We start from the raw sequence: 19,286 nt of genomic DNA, 5'->3' as shown, positions 1-19,286 counted from the left end.
GCGTTTCCTTCACTCTGGAACAATTGAAATAAAAGAGCATCTCTGGTGGTTGCGGGACCGCGCGGAAGCAACACCGGAAACGAACAGAGGAAGCATCCGTGTATATGCTTATAAATAATAGAACGGAGACGCGAAAATATCATAAACAGTGGGAGGAAGGAAGACAGCCGCGCCCCGCAGAAAAGTGGGTCGTCTCTGAGAAAAGGCGGATGATAAACGAGCGTGGTAGCGACGTGAGAGATGGAGGGAGGCTGGCAGAAAAATAATGCGATTCTCGCGTGAGCACGATGGATTCTGAAATCGCGGACGCGCCAGCCGTACCGTTGGAAAGTGTCGAACGAGGGTAGGAAGGAAGGAATTAAGGAGGGTGGCAAGATGATGCGAGACATCGTGGCCAATAATTGCAGCGAAAATTACTATGGCGTGCGGACGCGATGAAAGCCTTGGAATGAGCTTTTCACGCTTAAATGATGGATTCTTTGTTGAAGTAGGTATTTTTAAATATTGAAATTTCAACCTGAATTTGTAGCATCGTGATATTCTGAATCGAAATATCGAAAATGTTCTTGTACGAATATACAGACATTCGGATATCATTTAAAGAAACAGGTACGTAATTTTTGTGATTTTAAAATATCTCGGTGAATTCGAGATAGTAACATAAATTCATGATTAAAACATTCAAAATTCGAGATAATTACATAAATAGAAAAATGTACAGTCATGAATTATTCGATATTTCTAATTTCATGAGTAACATACATACATCTCCTTAAATTGAATTCATAGAGATAACTTCTTATTTTATCAAAAGTATCATTAAGAAGTACTATTGTATGTTAAATTCAATTGTCTTTGTCTCTGACAAGAATTGTTGCTATTTTCGCTCTTGTGAGTAATTTTACGAAATGTTGCCTGTAATTGTCAATGATACATCGCACAGGAAGGTAGGAAGAAGGAAGTGTTCGTTCACACGTGGATAGAGAATATGGTGAACGTGCAGTAAGAACGAAGAAAGATGCAAGAGGGTGAAAACGAGTCCAAGTGGTGCCGTTCGTCGACATACTCCTATCGTCGGAAACGACGATTTGTCAAGGAAGCTCGTTCGTCCAACAAGAGATAACACCGAACTTTCAGAGGCGTTGTGAAGAACGAACATCCGTGAGCTAGTGGCTAACAAATGCGTTTCCCTCATGGACCGTGTCTGGAGCCACTTTGTTATGATTACAAATAGTCGTTTCCTCGGTGTACGTGCATCGCAAGTGTGATCTAGGTATAAAACGTGTCAAACTTTTGCGATGAAAATTGAAAAATGTCTAAGTTATAGAAGCAAGTCAATTTTTTAATAATTCCGTGTATAAGATGAAAAATTCTTACTTCAAGAAGGATAGAATTATTTTTGTAGAACTGCTGCTTAGAAATTTTCTGACAATTTTAAACACATCTTAAACTTTCCTTTAGGAATTGAGGAAAATTTTCAATGATGCTAAAAGACGTCGAAACATTTTACATTTTCTTTTTTTCATTCCAAATTCTTCGTAATAGTTGAACTAATTCTTAGCTTTGAGTATTTTACTTAATTTTATTGCATTTGTTAATTGTATTCTGATTCGAACAAACTATAAATAACTGTAAGCAGACAATTAAATAAATTCCACGTATCGCCCTTTAATAATAATTCACTAATTTCACTCTCAATCTTACAATTTTTATTTTTCTTTCTTAAAGCCTGCTAATGAAACAGAATCTACAGTTTCAAGCTTTAAACGATCAAAATAGAAAAATCAAAGAAAACAATGATCCACGTGGTCTCAGCGCCGAAGTACCACGCTGAAAAGTAAACGGCGTTAAAGATTCAAATTGAGGCGGGCTTTCGCGCTTCTAAAAGATTCATACGTAACGATCGCTTGAACGAGAACAATCGTGATCGTTCAGCAAATTTTTCCGACCCCCGCACGTGCATCGGTGTATTGAAATAACACAATATCATTGTGCCGCTTCGAAACATGCTCAAAATCAGAATCTCAAAAAGTCAATAGCGATCCAAAGCTCGGTAGAGGGCCGCTTTGTTTCTAACCATAAACGAGTTCCTGTGAAAGCCGTGTCTCTTTCCAACGCCTTTATGCGGCCACAAAGTGTCCGATATTAATAATAAGCGAACGTACGCCAGCCGATTTCCGTTCCAAGCAGAAAATTAAGGGGATCGAAAACGTACGAATATATATTTAGAAGACAAACATTGTACGTTGCACACGTATGCAATCTCACGCCTTTAATTCTTCATACGGTATAAAATACAGCGGAGGGCTCTGCGTTTTCTCCTAAATATTTAATTATAATTATTCGATATTCACTCGGCCACATTAGTTAACCGTGCGCGTTTCGTTTTATTTCGCCCTCTGTCGCTCACCCTCGCACCGCATGGGCAAGATTTAAAGCGAATTGATTGGGAAAGAATATGGTGGATTTATTTTATGCACCTTTGTGAGAACGACGGATCAGTGAAAATTATTTCTGATTGACTTTTACATTCGTATATTCGTTTTATTGGTATTTTTTATTTTCTTTCGTTCTGTATAGCCACGTTAAGTTCCATGAGCTACTAGCGACGTAAAAGAATTATAAGATACGATTATGTACATGTTACTATATGTTATTTAGAACATTTTGAGTGATTTAATAGTTTTCGTGTCGAAGTTCTTTTCAATTGTTTTATCAATATTATAAATGTTACAGTTATTTACTTCGAACGTTTCAGAAAACTACAATTCTGCTGTTTTAATAAGAATTTTGTGTCTGTATGTTCCTGGATAACAAGTTAATCGTGAAATAAACGTATCTGAATTTGACTAAACCAAGTTGCAAACGATTACCAGAGAACGAATGTAGTAAATTCCTCGTTAAATATATTATCAAATTTTACAGCCATATTCGCAAGAAATTCCGCTGTATTAAAAAATATTCCTCAACATCGTGAAACAATTAATCGATTAAAAACGCAATAAACAAAAGATACAATTCTGGAATTATTTTTCCAAACAAGGAAGGAAAAATAATTCCGCTAACTTCATATACAAATTTACATAGTCGAATGCAACTTTTACGTACAGAGGAACAACAATTCACCGTGATTTGTTCGCGTAACGCAACAATAGCCAACGGACGTGGCAGCGAGGTAGCATAAAATATCTTGCCCGATATATCGTTCTACCCTGTGTCAGCTCGGAGGGTGAGAAAAACTCGGTGCCAGCGGAAAACAACCGGCTACTGATTACAGCGATGACAAATGGTAGCGTGGGAATTACGAAATGAAGGTTTAATAAGGTATGAGACGGATCGGGAACGTCCGCGCCGCCACATTCCCTGTGCTAATTAACAAATCCAATTTTAATCGACGCTCCAATTCGTGCTCGCCACCCCCTGTAGATGTCCCACGGTCCATGTTCGTCGCGCCCGGGTAAAAGTGATTAGCGGCTGCCTCCGTGGCGAAATTATTTCGCGTCAGCTGGATCCGAGCTGTTTTTTTCTTTCTTTCGGCTTTGGATTGGACACCGTGGTTGCCATAAAGTGCGAGGGTCGAAAGCTGTTTACGTAATAAAATAAGTATGCGTACGCTTGTTTGTAGAGTATTGAAATTTGAATATGAAAATTCAGCGATCCATACACTTTATTAGTTTATTTCTTTATGGTTTGACTGGAAATACGACTAAAGGATAAAATAAAATTAATCGTTTCAATGGTTTTGGATACGAGTGTTTGAATAGTTTTAAACTTTAAAAAGTTTAACTTTGCGAGTGTTTTCTTAACCCTCGCCTAATAAATAAAATAGTTTCTCTTAAAATACAATAATTTATAGTTTTAAATCTTAAAATATTATTTAATTTCGTTATTCTTTTATTTTATTCCCCTTATGTAAATATACACTTCGCTGCTTGAAAGTAGAAAATATACCCAACAATCTAATCGCAAACAAACATCATCCACAAATTGAAAAATAATACGTCTGGCTCTCTATACGAAATTAACGTTGCGACTGGTCCTTACAAACAAGTCAGAATCAATGAAACCGCGTAACACAAATGCGCATATCCCGTACATATCTCTTGCTTGCCGTCAGTTGTCCGGAGATTTTTCGACTGGGTGCCGTCCGTAATAACCAAAACGCTTGCACAGGAACGAAGGGAGCATTGAATGGCCAGCCTTTCCGCGATCACACCCGAATAATTCAGGAAACCGAGTCCGAGGATCGTTCGGAAAGCGATGACACGAATGGCATGCCGGGCGTGTCCGTGGTAACCCAATGGGACCGGTCTCTTAATTAAAAATCGTGAAATCCGGCCCCCGTCGTGTCCCTTTGTTACCGCTCTCGTCATTCGTCGTTCCATCGAGTAGAATAAAAAAAAAAAAAAAAAAAAAAGGAAATAGAAGAAAAAGAGAGAAAAGCAAAAAAGGTGAACGTACCGTCGTCTACGGTTTTTCCATGGTGTGTCGTCGAAAAACGATCAGCAGGCAGGACAACCACTGCTCGCATCCGCCATTCTTTCGTTGGTACGCGTCTACTCTGGCGCTCGCGCTCTTTTCCCCTATTTCTCTCTCTTTCTCTCTCTTTCTCTCTGTATTGCCCTTTTTTTTTATTGTCCTTCTTTCGTTCTTTTTTCCCCTCCCTCGCGTTCTTTTTTTTCCTGCATTTTATTGTACTTCATGCGGAACGTTCTATCCGAATTTATCGTCTGGATATTATTTCTCCTGAGTTTAGAATTGGAGGAGATAAATTACCGCGGCAGGAATCTGATAGTTTTGCAACAAACCCGAATCTTCGGATTTGAAAAATGCTCCCATTAAAAAAAGAAAAAGAAGGAACGGCTGACTGCCCCCGTTTTTCTAGCAGTCGATCTAGAAAAATTCGTTGTACATCAAAATTTTTTTTCTATATTGGTCTCTATATCCAATAGTTGCAATGAAAACTTTTTCTAACACTAACATCTGCCGCAGTTTGTATAAAACTATACAAAATCCAATTACGGTTGTACGTTTTATTTTCCTGTTTTCTTTCTATATAACTCGATCCAAATAAAATAACGCGGTTCGCTTGCATCTTCCTTCATTGCGCGTCGCCATGGGGTTCCGATCTGGAGAAATTGGCAGTAGTACGAACGCAGCTCACATACTACGAGATCTCCGACTATAAAACAATGCGTACAAGTATAGTGTACCATAGCACAGCTGCGTCGTCCAGTATATGCGTTGGCTATCAGTTTCATTGTTCGCTTGGTGGCCACGTATCGTGCGTTTAGGCGTGTGCATGTGCGTAAGCCAACCATATAGCGCACCGATATTATGGGGCGATTCTTTCGCAAATATTACGATGGTCGTTAACGTTCATGGCGAATGGAATTTCTTGAGAAGGGAAAAGCCCGCTCTTCTGTGTTATTCGTTCCATTCGATCGATAAAGATCGCGTTCGTTTAAAATTTGGTCATCGAGTAGCTGTGCAAAATTCCGACTCTTTGAATATCGTCCCGCTTTGTACAGTACAATGTATTTGAATTATATTTATAATCGAGGAATTCGAAAGACGTGAGAAAAAGAAGCTGAAAAAGCTAGAATTTCAATTAGATTTCTCGTCAGGTTATTTCTAAAGGATCTGCGCGCGTTTATGCGGAACGAAGTGAACTTCTTAGAGAAGATCGTTAAACACTGAAACGAAGTTGTCCATTTTGAGGTAGATTTTCAATCTAGCTTTAATCGATTAAGGTTTCTAGGTCATCGTCAAATTTTTTCTGTAGGATTGTTCTTTCTCTGTTCTTTTTTAAGCGAGACAGGGACACGAAAAGTTTCACGAACGAAATTAGAAAAATAATCCACGCTTTCTCAATTGTTTTATAAGTTCTGCAAATAATTATTTCAGATATTCCATATTTTTCCATTTATTTCTAGGCAATTTAAAGACATCGTTGAATTTCACACCAACGATTCACTAGCATTTTAGAGTAAAGATATTTCTGTACAGATATTAAAATCAGTGCCAACTGAGTTTCTTCATAAACAACGTGTTTTTGTATTTTTTATAACTTTAAGATAAATAAAAGTTCAATAGTCGTCGGATTTGCTCGAGAAACACGAATAAAATGCTGATATCTCTGTTTTTTTTTCTATATTTTACAGAGTGCCACGTCTCCTGGTGCCAGTAACGACGGCCTCACAAAGCAACAATTGGAGCTTATTCAACAGATTATGCAGCAAACGCAACAGCAACAACAGCAGCAAACATCCGCGCAACAGCCTCAGCAACAACGTAACAATTCGTCAACCACAGTCACAGCACAGATTCCAAAAACGCAAAAGCCGTCCGTCAAGTCCACGACTTCATCTGGAAACGTTTCGAATAACAGTGGAAGTTCGAATGCAACGAACAACGCGAGATCCAGCCCGAAACCCAAAGTCTGGAGTCACGTGCAGGTGAGTAAAATTTTGAAAAATTATCTTCCGTTCAATCATTTTACGTTAAATATTGACGCCATAAATATGAATCTCTATCTTGGCACAAAGCTAATTTCTTTTACTCTTTTCAAAAGAAAAACTTAGGCTCAAAGTTTTAAAGGTTTCTCCGAAACTTCTTCCGGTTTTATTTATTCCTCGAAGAAACTTGCTCTCAAGATATTGCGTGTATATATAAATGTGCGTTTATGAACAGAGCAAGAATTCCGAAGGAAATACGAAAGTAAGGAAATAGAAGAAAAAATTCTCAGAATAGTACAAAGATTTGAAATCTAAAATACATTACACACAATGTAATAGTCGACGACAATACGCAATATACTCGTTGAAATTACTGTCTGGCCAGGACGTGACGCGCGACAAAGAAATATCTTGTTGACTGTTACTTAATAGCAGTTGCACATTGTGACGTTGCAAAGTGCATACATTACTCGGGATATTTCGTGTCGGACGCAAAAGCATTTTAACGAGACAGCAGACGGTACGGTGCCTAATGATATATTTTGTCATTACAACTAATCAGCGTGACCCGTTAAAATGCCGATAGCCAGTGTTCAAATTATGGAAACGAGCACGTTCACGCGATTCGTTCTCTGCTAACTGTCGTTTTTTGGCTGCGATAATTTACCAATTTACATTAGCTGCCTTTTCAAACGGCCATGATAATTAATCTGTTATTCCCGCTCTCAGAAGTTGGTCGTTTCGATTTATTCGGTTAAATTCTCAGAGTTCTATTAACGCGAATCAGTATGATCCAGATAATCCAACTCTTTGATCAAATGGGCGAAAATTAACAGGTGAAAGGATTTTTTGTAGCAAATAAAATTGATGAGAACTTTCATTTATTAGATATTTATATTAATTTAGAAGCGAACGTGAAATTTAATGGGAATTTGAAGCTTTTTAGAAAGAGAGGTTTTTCATTGTTCTGGTTCAGGATTCAATTCGAAATAAGGTTATTATATGGGTAATTTCTGTAATGATGAATGCGAGATTTCGGGGATAAAAATCCACAAAGAGAGATTACGTGGAAGCTTTGGAATTGTTCCTCGGCGGTTTCGCTGATCACAACGTTGAATCGTGATTTTTGTGGGTTATCGCTGCAGCTAATTATATTTTCTATGGCAAATTGCTAACAAAAATTATAACGGACAGCGGAGAACATTTGCGAGTCTGCGTTAAATAAGATTTATTAGATTTCACGAACGCTGGAATAAGATAAGGAGATTATTGGCAAGCGTTGTTTTAGTATTCGTTTGGTTCCTTTTGTAATCACGCCAATAATTAATTACAAAAGAAATTGTCCTGTCGTTAATAAAATTACGTGTAATTTGAGATATCGATTCTACGTACCGTAAATATAACTGGAAAAGTGGTTTCAAAGTTTCAGTCAATGACGTGTTTCGTATAAAAATAGTAAGCTATTGGGCTATTTCTGAGTGAGCGTTTAATAATGAATCAGCAACAGAGGGATTTCGAGTAATCCTGTCTCATGCAAGTTAGTTTCGACTGGTCGCGTGAAACAAAAGCAATCACGATCCGTAACATCGGTACATTTCTCAATTGTTGATACAAGAAATACAATCGGCAAACAGCCACGTTGTTGCCACAAGGAATTCAGTTTCCAGCCACCTAAACATATCAGCCATGCGTCTTGCACGTTGACTTAATCGATCTAATAGTAGTTACTCGGTCCACCGTGGGGACAAATTGTTTACCGTTTGCTCCAATCTATGTATAAGAACAATAAACGCTAATCGCGATGCATTAGCAAGAATCAACATCCCTTGAGAAATCCCCGAGGTATCCTTTGCCTTTAATTTTTGTTAACACAATTTACACAGTTCTACACTGTTCACGTATTTACATATTTTGAGTAATTTCGATTTACTAGACGACCATTAATTCACGATCGAGATACGATCTTCGCAAATTTATGGAATACAAATATTACACGTAGGCGTAAAAAAAAGTTGCAGTATTCTTTGTTTGACGCACTCGTTTAAAACGTTCTGGGTGTTACTATTTTTATTTTGGATAAAACCAGCAACGCGAGGAACGATTGAATTTGCGTGATTATTATCGGGCTTGGAAATATAGAAATTTAAGAATATAACAGTTTAATTAAATTTAAATATACGTCGCCTATTTAAAATTTATCGATCCTGTTTGAATGAACGTAAAAATGAATTTCATGTATACACCTTTGGAGAATATTCCAATGTTCCATTGAGGAATACCGCGGCATTCAGATTCCTTTCTACCCTTTGGAAGATTTTAATTAAAATATAAAGAAGGCATGGACGTTACTAATAAGTATTATAACAAAGGAGAAGAATCAGTCGTCGAAGAGAACGCCTTCTATATTCTACAGTCTGCAACATCCACTATGTTGCGCCATACTCTACGTATAATTTGCATTCCTTCTCATTAAAAAATCCATTTTTTTTACTCTTTTAATATCTACGTCTCTTACATCGGTCGAAGCATTCGATTAACCAAAGGACGCATGCAAAGATCGTCTTTCGTTTACTATCAAAATGCCTACGTTCCCTGTTTTATCACGATCTTCGTATTTTGAACAAGGCAGAGGTCGTCCCAGCGGCACCGGAACCTTTACCACCACCTAACTTCATTACGTTAATGGCATAATAACCATTGTGGCCGACGGAAGGGCTTACGCGCCGAAACGTCGACGTCCCTAAACAGAGCAAGAAGCGAATTCGCTCCGAAATCGATCGGTTCGCCATTAATATGTATGAGATCTTGGCCGATAGAACGACGAAGCTGGATGAACGCGTCCTCCGCCCCTCCCACCCCCTTTCATTGCAGAGTAGGAACGAAGAAATCGTTGGAATCGTCGTTGCCATAGGAAGACGAGACGGGAACCTGCTCATAATTGGCTAGGAATTCGCGGGCCAACGAATTCTCACGGACTTTCGGTCTGCTTTCGTCGAGACAGGGAAACAATCGACACTGTCGGGATGCATTCGAGCTTTATTCCATTCCGCGAGATCAAAGGATGGTTCGTATTACTCTGGAGAGAAATACTTTTACCCAGCGGATCAATTCAGAACAATTCTGACGACGAAGATATCGTGGATGGATTTTTACAGTTGTTTAAAGGAATTATTTTTCGAATGTTTGCTTAGAGGTTTGGTTTCTTTGTGGATAATTATCGATTTTTCGATTTGAGATTGCATTGTGATAGAATTGTACTTTTTGGAAACATAGGGTATTAAATGTGGGATATTTTGCGTGATGTTTGAAAATAAGCGGCTGGCTCTTGAAGGGCTTATGCTACTTATTGGAAAGAATAAAAAGACTGCTTGATTGATGTGGTACTTAGAGTAAGGATTTTGTGAATTTTATTAAGGAGATCGTTTCTCAAACGTTTGATCGGAACTTTTCTATTTAATCTACTATGCACGAATAAAATAAGTTCATAAAGTATTTTCAGAAGATGCGACGGAACTAGATTCGATACCAAAAGTACGAACCTTGCTCAATTTTAAGAATCAATTCTAAATGAACATTTTCTATTCCTCTTGACAAATTCTATAAACTCGTAAAACCTTCTTCAATTCTTTCTCTATCGTACTTCGTAATTGATGACATAAAGCTAACCCGAGCCAGCAACGAATGACTTTTTCCATTGGAAACTTCGTTTCTCCAGCTGTCTAATCTTCATCGATCACGTCGCCACCATCAATTTCCATAGAAAAAAAAATATACCATATATACATATATATATTTCTGCTTTCTACGGACAAAATAAATCTCTGGCAGCGTTACGAAGCGCGAACTGATCGATCAACGTAAATTACACGAACGGTGCAATCGGTCCGCGTAGATGGAAAAACGCGCGCGGACCGATCGGCTGCTCCAATTCCGCCGGAAATAGCTGTGGCCGAGGCGAGGCAGTGATTTAAAGCGGCCGGCCTAAAACATTAGACCCGGCCAGGCAGGGAAAGTGAAAGAGTAAACACGACGACCACAAATTGCACAGGTAATAACGACGTGTTCTTAGTCAGCGTTCTGGCAGGCGAACTTTTCGCTGCGAATAGCGTATTCCGTGTCTGTGCGTACACAAATGCGAATAAGAGATGTATATGCGTTATTCGATACCATCGCACACACTATGAACAGCTTCCTCCGTGTAACAGCCGGCTGCAGACTGCAGTCACGCAACGTTTCGGGCTTTACACGCTCGGTTTAACCAGCCCCCATTCACGGAACGTGTCAACGACAAATCCACGCGCGTTCCTTCTCGCGTCGTGATATCCTCTTTTGCCCATCTTTTTTTTTTTTCCTCCTTTTCGTGACTCGCGTCACGAGCCCATCGCGTTCGGTTTCCGGAGAATCTCGCGCTGACGCTTTCGAATGAGTGGTACAGTTGCGCGAAGAGATACGGTGATATGGTCGTAAAAATAGTGTTGGGTGCTGACGTTGGGACGTTTAAAGCGGTCGAGGCATGTAATATAAAATATTTTGGAGATACGAGGATACGATTCCTTTTGTGCGATTAAACCACAGATAGAATTTTAGTCTCTGGAAAGAACAGAATTTTGTTCGAGACGAATCTATCGAGAAACAAACAGGTTATAAGTATGATAGGAATTTCATGATTTTCACTAGTAACTAGTATCCGTTCGTATAATCGAAATTCAGAAAAACATTCTGATCGATCAAATTTGATAGGATTCTAGAAAATCGTTAAATTACGTCGACGAAAGTTTCAGAATTTACGGCGTTTATGAATGCTGGCAATGATAATTGTAAAACTTCTCCAAATGTACGCTACGACACAAATTCTCGAAACGCAACAGTTTTACTTAAAATACTCTTTATTCAAATTCTAATATCGTTGGTAAAATTTCTTCGTTAGAAATTTCAAAAATATCATTTCACTCTACCCTCGATCTGCACCATATATTCTCTTCTCTCGCATATTTCACGCCTTGCCATCGGATCTGGAATATCAAACCACAGGATTCGTTGAAGGAACTGTTCGAGCAGATCACGGATTCGAATTTTCTAAATCCGTTCCGTGTTGTACAAGGCGCGGGCTGGCAATTTTCTGACACAATTCGAAGCACAATGACCCGCGCGACCGAGAAGAGAGAAGGAAACGAGATCGAATCGGCAAGGATTTGCAATCACAAGTAACCCGCTCCGACGGCTTTTCCCCCTATTCGAATTCCAAAAGCACCTGCCCCGACTCTTTTCAATCGCGCCGCGGACGGCACAGCTGCGAACCTAACTCTTGGACGTCGACGAATATTAATAAAGAACCGGGATTGAGCGGAGGGAACAGTCGCTCGAAAATTATTCTATCGATAGCTCGTCGTTGCCCGACGAACGAACCGAGAGGGCTGGCTCCTCGATTATCTTAAATCGTTTCCCTGGTGAGGCCTCCAGTTCGTCGATCTCCAATCGATACGAGGCAATAACAGTTACAAGACTCGAATGACGACCGATTTACTCCTCCATTTCGACTCAGACCTTCTTCCAACGTGTCGACAGTGTTGGGATATATTCGATGGATTTACGGCGTAATGTGATGCTGCAGGGGATTAGTTTCTATAGATGAGTCTGTGGAGAAACAAAAAGAGGATTTTTCATAGAAATTGTTTGAATTAGTAACGATAATGAAATTTGAATTTCGAGTTAATTTCGTGAGATTTTTTCGATCAGGCTTGGGTAGGATTGGATGGAAATGATATTTCTTAAAGATAAAGTGAAAGAAATGAAACGATAGGAATATAATATCTTATTTTCTTCTATTTTTATTTCGTATAACGCCATTAGCTTCGTTTATGTAATTAATTATATTTTAAAACAGAACTTCAAATATAAATTATCAGCGAGATTGTAAACCGTGTTAATTTAAGTAGATCGCTCTTTCAGCAACGTATCGAATGTGAAATAATAAGAAGAATTCAATTCGACACTTTTGAATTGGAAATATTTCGACAACTCCGCTATATATATATATAGTTAGGAATTTACTTTGATCAGATAGACTAGACCAGTCTCATCTTCCTATCGAATCTATGCTATTTAAAGTTAAAGAGAAAAGTCACGATCAAGTAGAAAAGGAATTTTGGCTTTGACTTCCGTCCAACTTCGTTAAGACGAAGCACTGTCTTATCACTGTCCAACAAGTTATTACGAAAGAAGATACCCGTAGCATTATTAAAAAAACAAGCAAACTTTCTATCTAATATTACCAATGCTAAAATATCAAACTTCATCTTTTTATTACTTTATATTAAATATTCTGGAATCAAAAAATGACTAAACTACTCAAACTAAAATTTCATTTGATTACTTACTTCCTCGTCAATTTTCACTCCCCTTCAATAAAGATTACGCTTACTTGAAGCAATCTTGTTCCAACGAACGCGCTCCCTCCAAATAACCTCATTGCCAAATGCATCTGGAATTCTCGAAACACCTGCATCGCGTGTTTCATCAAAAACCAAACCAACATTCTTCCTCATCCCTCGCGTCCGCATTTTCCCATTTGGGTCCAAATTCGCGGCACAATGCAACCTCACGTGTACAATTCTCTGCTCAACCGCTGGAACCGAACAGTTAACGGTAAAACTCGAACAACGAAAATTCGTCGAAACTACCACATAGAAAGGTGTTCAATATTAACCAGCGACAGCGGTGGAAAATTGTATGTCGAAAGGAAACACAGGAGTAGCGATGAAAAGGGAGGATAGAGAAAGGGCGAGATGAAGAGACGAGACGCAAGCTGACGATCGTTCGGTTGCATTAATATGTATGCACTCTGGTCGGCCATCGTTGTGGATAGATCAGAAGCTGCACAAAGTTTCACCGGCGGATAGAAGCGCCAGTAATAATAATAAATATTTCCGGATTGCGCGATAGAGGCGCGTTTCGCGGACGTGCGCACGAATAAACTCGTGAAACAAATTGGCGACACGATCGAGAGCCAACCTCGGATCGCCGTTTCACCTAACCGGCTATAAGATAGAGTTTGTAACGAGAGTATGGATTAAATTAATATGATCTGGTACGCGCTCTTGGATACGCCCTCGCATAGTAATGAAGGGATCGAGAGGATTCGGTCCGTTCGTTGGACGGCTTTATCTTTATGCAGCTGGTCCACGGAGATTCGTATTTACGGGTTTCGACGCTTTCGTCTCGCTGCTTCTGACTTACCGGACCAAACTGGTTAGCGCATTCAAATGCATTTCCGTGCTCTTGTTGCTTTGCAGTTAGAGGAAGATGGAAAAGAAAAATGTGAAATTCTATTTTTCGTTAAAACCTTAAAAATTTTCGTAATGGTAGACTTTGCCGATGGTGGTAATTATTTTTTCCTTTTTTTCTTTCTTTTGGTCATCTAAATAATAGAGAGTAAACGTTTATCTGTATCCTATATATGCTGAATACTGCGTATTTGCAATGTACTATTTATTTTTCATATAATCGGATTTCTCGTATTTCATTTTTTTGTTTTTTAAACATGGATTCGTTTATTTTCATTTGATCAGATCGATTTGTTAATAACAGTGATAGTGATACGATTAAACAATTTTCTGTAAAAAGATAAGGAATGCAACGAAACTATTACACGAAGGAAATTTCGAAGAAAAATCATTATGGTATATTTCCCAGAGGACGTAGATACTTCTCCGATATTACAGAAGAAACTTTCCAAAATTGCGCAAATTCGTAATATAGAGCTTCTCGTTCTTTGATACGTTCTCTAAGAACAATTTTATGTTTTGATATCTGTCTGAATTCTCAATTTATAGAACGTTGTGATTCAATTATGATTTAAACGAAGATCTCTTGCCCAATAGAAAGCTGAATTTGCAATTAGAATTACTGAATTATATTCAGAAAAGTAAAACATAATGGAAGATATAAAATCTTGGATCCCACTGAGAGAAAAGAACGTATATTATATATATCCCGCACGTTTCCCCGCAAATAGTCAAAAACAGTTATACGTACATAGCTATAAAGCACGCTTTCCGTGATATAAGAGGGGTTTATTCAGCGGAAAGAGAGCAGTCAGCTGCGAAAACGTACGTTTTACGAGTTAGTACAACGCTATAGTATGTAAAAATTCCGAGAAAATTGTCAAGTCGTAGCGGACGTCGATGTACACCAATTTTTGCGAACGCGTGTTCATTTTTGTGCTACTATATTACCTCTGCTTTGTTGCAAAAGAAAAATTACGTTGAATATTTTCCTAAAACAATAATAGAATCTTTCTTTCAACGTGCTTTGAATGGAATACTTGTATATATCATTTATCCATTTTTATTCTCTGTACATAATATTATTTATTTATTTACATTGTTACGTCTATCTCGTTGATAAAATATTTATTAAAATCTATGCAACGATATTGACAAAGTAACGATATGAAAAACGGTTAAATTTTGTGTTGTTCTTCTCAATAATATGGTAACTTTATTTTTTAGCGACAAAGTTATTTCTATGATTTCCTATTGATTATAAGAAGTTGCGTTTCATATATCTGACCTTTGAAACAGAACATTTTGTGATCGGGCAAGCGAGGAGAAATTATTCACGTTCTACATTCTGAAATTCTATATATGTATTTAGCGAACAGTTTTAGCACGTTTCCGTTGCAATTACGGCCCCTTTCGTTGATCAAAATGTATCGAATTTACTCGTATATCGGCAAGAGAGAGATGTAATTTCAATCTGAAGTTGAAATAATGCCAGAGCGCATGGTTAAAATGATACTTGGAGTAGATTGTAAATTTATACACGCGAAACTTTCCGGTTCAACTTTTGCGAATGTTGTTTCAATGAGCTACGTTTAGCGTAGCTACTGCGTGTTTTGTTTCGCATGTTACTATTATAGGATATTACAACTTCAGAGAAACAAAATTACGAAGCTTTCCAAATATTTATATCAAATAAATTATGTTTAAAAAAGCGGCGAAATCATGCAATGCATACGATTCTCGACGAATCGCCGGTATCTATTCGCTACTGTTGAATCGTTTGAAAATATGCTATCAAAATTCCAGAAAAATTTGTACATATTGTATCTTTACGTGTATGCATTGGCCGCAAAAGGTTAATTCAACCTGCGTTTCTATCGATCGGCCATTCAAAAGGGCGAACAGTTCGATTCGCTGAAACGATACGAACAGCGCCATGGAAATAAAACGAGTAATTACAAGGAAGACGTGGCAACAGTAAAAAAAGAAGAATATTGACATAAAAAAATCGAAAAGAAGGAGCAAGAAATGATTAAAAGAAATATAACGAAAGAAGGAAGGAGGAAGAAAGTACCAAAAAGCAGAACCAAAACGAAACAATAGAGCAAAGTGTGAAAAGAAAAAGAGAGTGGGGGAGAGAGAGAAAGAGAGACGACAAAAGCAGAGACGACGAGGAAGAAAACGGTGAGAGAGAGACGAGGAAATTGAGAGCGCACTCGAGTTTACCGGCCAGCAAATGGGCTGGTATATGTTCGCACGGTAATGGGAAAGGCAACAGATGCGAACGCTGGCTGTTTCGCGATGAAACTATCGTGTCGTATAAAAGGGCGCGAGAGGCTGGCAGAGGTTAGCCTGCAACCGACGACATAAACTTACGATAGTGCAAACGACCGCGACACACCGGAACTGTTCCTATTCCCCTTCCGTTTTGTTCTATTCTGTCAGGGGCGCGTTACCGAACTGTGTTTCTTGTTTCTCTGCGAATGTAACGACTCGATCGTAATTCTTATTCGTCCTCGAAACTCCGCTTTTAAATGATCGTAATGGCTCTGCTCCGTTCTTAAATGGCTGTAATCATTACACTCTCTACGAAGTTTTACGAAGAATATTACGAGTTTTGAGATTTTTGCCACTGTGCTACATTTTGCGGATCTAAGTTATCTGTTTCTTCATGTTATATCTATTATTGTCTATTATTTATTATACCTAATATCTATTATATCATATTAGTTTACAACTATGTATCGTCCACCGTTTTTAGATCGAAGAAAATATCCGACCAGCACCGGCTTATATTTCGCTGGGTCTACATATTTTAATTGTAAAATCCTGGTTAAATCGAACTGTTTTAAATTTATTATTTTTAATTATTCTTTCAATTTCTTTTCTTTTTCTTTAACATTTTTATATAGGTACTGGTTACCATAGTGCAAACTGATATTATTGATCTTCGTATTAAAGCCCACGCGTTACTTAATAACTGTCCATGCATCACAATCCTAACGACACACGACTATGATCTTATAAATAGCTTGGAAACTCTAGCGAAACTTCTGAAGGAATTTCCGAAAATAGTTCGTGTCATTGCGTTCGCTCTAAATCCGACCGGACGAAGCAAAGCGTCTGCCAAGTGTTCGCTAATATCTGAGGGTTTTTCGTGTCGCGACAATTTCATCCACTCAACGAAACACAACTTTATCAAGAATTTTCTCTTCGTTATTTAGAAAAGAAATAGAATTCAGTACGTAAAATTCGGATTCCATAATTTTAATCAAATACTTTAATGGTACTTTTTTTTCAAAGATACAAATTCTAAAATATACAAAATTATCTATGATAAAATTAAGAACATAATTCATAGCCTCCTATACTTTCGGATATACATCTGAATATTGTCGCATAAGCAAAATTTAACGTCAACCGAGACTTCAAATGTTCAACGTCTAAAATAATTGAATAAAAAAAACACGTATACGAGATTGTTTCTGCTTTAATAAAAATCAAAATTAATTTTACAAACAACGTCTGTATAATTTTAACAACTAGCTCTTAATGAACCTTAGGGCAACTTAAGATATTAATTCGGTTTATCGACAATCTCTAATTGTAAAAATATACCAAATATAATTTCAAGATTTCGAAAATCCAGAATCTCCTAACTTTTACCTGAAAATTTTGTCCAAACTCTAAATGACAAATATTTTATAAATCGAAGCATAACGCTTTTCGGAAAGGAAGAAAAAATTGTGAGACGCCATCTAGATAATCTGCACGCGTAAAATCTTAGCTACGTTTCCCGAAGCGAACAACCAATAATAAAATTGACCACTTACAGCGACGTGCCTCGTGTGCGTGATTAAAAATTCAAACTGTCTCGACGACCGGAAGTAAAAGCCATCGTTCCCTTTAAATAACCCACTATTCTAGGAACGAGTAGCGGCAAAAACGGGTCGCATCGCAGGGGTACGTAAAGGGGTATTTTGCTTGCCTCCAACGACGAGGAAGATGTGAAACCTGGCTAACCCGAAACTCCTTCGGTTCACGTAGACTCGTACAACGTATCTTCTCACACTTAGATCCGGTCGGACCAGTGTCACATGCACCCCGTTAGACGAAAGAATTTCTCCGCTTCGTCCACCCCTAAAAAGAAGAAGAAGACCCCCAATGAATCTGGAAGGACCCCCAGCAAGTTTTATCGCGTCCTTTTCTCTCCAACGAGAGAAAGGACCCCCCTTGGACCGGATAGTGGCCAATGAAAGATTTCTGTCTTGATTTCGCCGAGGAAAAATCTTGATTTCCGACCAATAGCGTGTCTGTCTTTCTGCCTCGAAGCGTTCTGAGTACGTTGGACCGTCAGATGGCCTTGAAAAATGTCAAGCACGTGCGTTTTCTTTCCCGATTTTTATTACTCGACGATGACGAACTCGAAAGTCTGGACCAGCAGCTGCTCGTCTCCTCCTTCTTTTACTATTTTCTTCTTTTTCTCGCGTGAAATTTCTTTTCATTTTTCGTATTGCTATCTTTCTTTGATCGTCGGTAGTTCGTTGTTTCTAGTTAATAGTAGTACGTTGAAGACTTTAAAGGGATGACCTAGCTTCCTGGTCGCTTCCCTCCGCGATTCATCGCGGCGACTTAAATTTAAAAACCGAAACGTACATGCTACTAACCCTTCAGAGCTGTTCTTCCTCTTTGTCGATGGTGGATGGCCACTTTTTCTAGGTCACGGAGGACCGTTAGTATTCAGACGAGGTCCTCGGCGATGAACATGTATCTCGAATCGTTTCGTTTCTCCGTTTGTACCGTCCGCCCGCTGAATTTCCATCGGTCGATGCTATCGTTGAAATATATTGACCGAGAGTAATCGTGATTTTCTGGACGTGATTGGAAAATGGTATTCTTGCCGAAGAATTTTTCGGTTATAATACTGCTTTGACGATTCGAAGTAGTAAATAATAATAGTAATAATAATAGTAATTTGGTTAAAGTATAATATTCACTTGAATTCCGAAGAAATATATAAAATTCATCTTTGATTAGAACACCGAATACCTGATACAAATATTGCGTTTGAAAGATACGTTTCTACATTTCTTAACCTAACCAATTTCTGTCATAGAATACGAGAGAAAGAAAATCCACATCCAACGCTTTTATTAATCCCCAAAAGTGTCTTAAAATTTTTGACAAAGACACATGTCCCCGAAGAAATCTTCTTATTTCTATATGTCTAAATAAATTTATCGCAAAACTACAAATCTGTGTCTCCATTATCCCAATCAAATGTCAACTATACGAAAGTAAAGAATAATAAATTCCACGTTTCTTTTGAAACGCAACATTTTACCCGTATCTCACCCTCGTCAAATTCTTCGAAAATTCTTAACAAAAATATATGTCTTGGAAAAATGCTTGGAAATAAAAACGACTGCAGCCCTATCTTTGACAATATTTCAATGGAACAACAAAAAACCGTAGTGGAAACCTTGTCGTAAAAAAAGGGGGGGACGGTATTTATATTGGATATTCCCGCTTTAAAGTTTGGCTG

At 38.2% G+C, this 19,286-nt stretch overlaps 1 protein-coding gene across 3 annotated transcripts in view; it reads left to right on the top strand.

Moving 5' to 3' along the window:
• The window catches only part of LOC117234671, a 349,263-nt gene that overhangs the window by 261,728 nt on the left and 68,249 nt on the right, over window positions 1-19,286 (top strand). For all 3 annotated transcript variants that reach the window (XM_033496110.1, XM_033496109.1, XM_033496111.1), the window contains exon 8: window positions 6,165-6,458. In XM_033496110.1, the coding sequence (XP_033352001.1) occupies window positions 6,165-6,458 (294 nt within the window). The remainder of the gene's footprint in view (window positions 1-6,164; window positions 6,459-19,286) is intronic.

This window comes from Bombus vosnesenskii, unplaced genomic scaffold (assembly GCF_011952255.1).
Source record: "Bombus vosnesenskii isolate JDL3184/JDL3185 unplaced genomic scaffold, Bvos_JDL3184-5_v1.1 scf7180000013306, whole genome shotgun sequence".
Classification (NCBI taxonomy): domain Eukaryota; kingdom Metazoa; phylum Arthropoda; class Insecta; order Hymenoptera; family Apidae; genus Bombus; species Bombus vosnesenskii.
The sequence above is the reverse complement of the archived record's forward strand: the minus strand, read 5'-3'. Positions and strand labels throughout refer to the sequence as shown.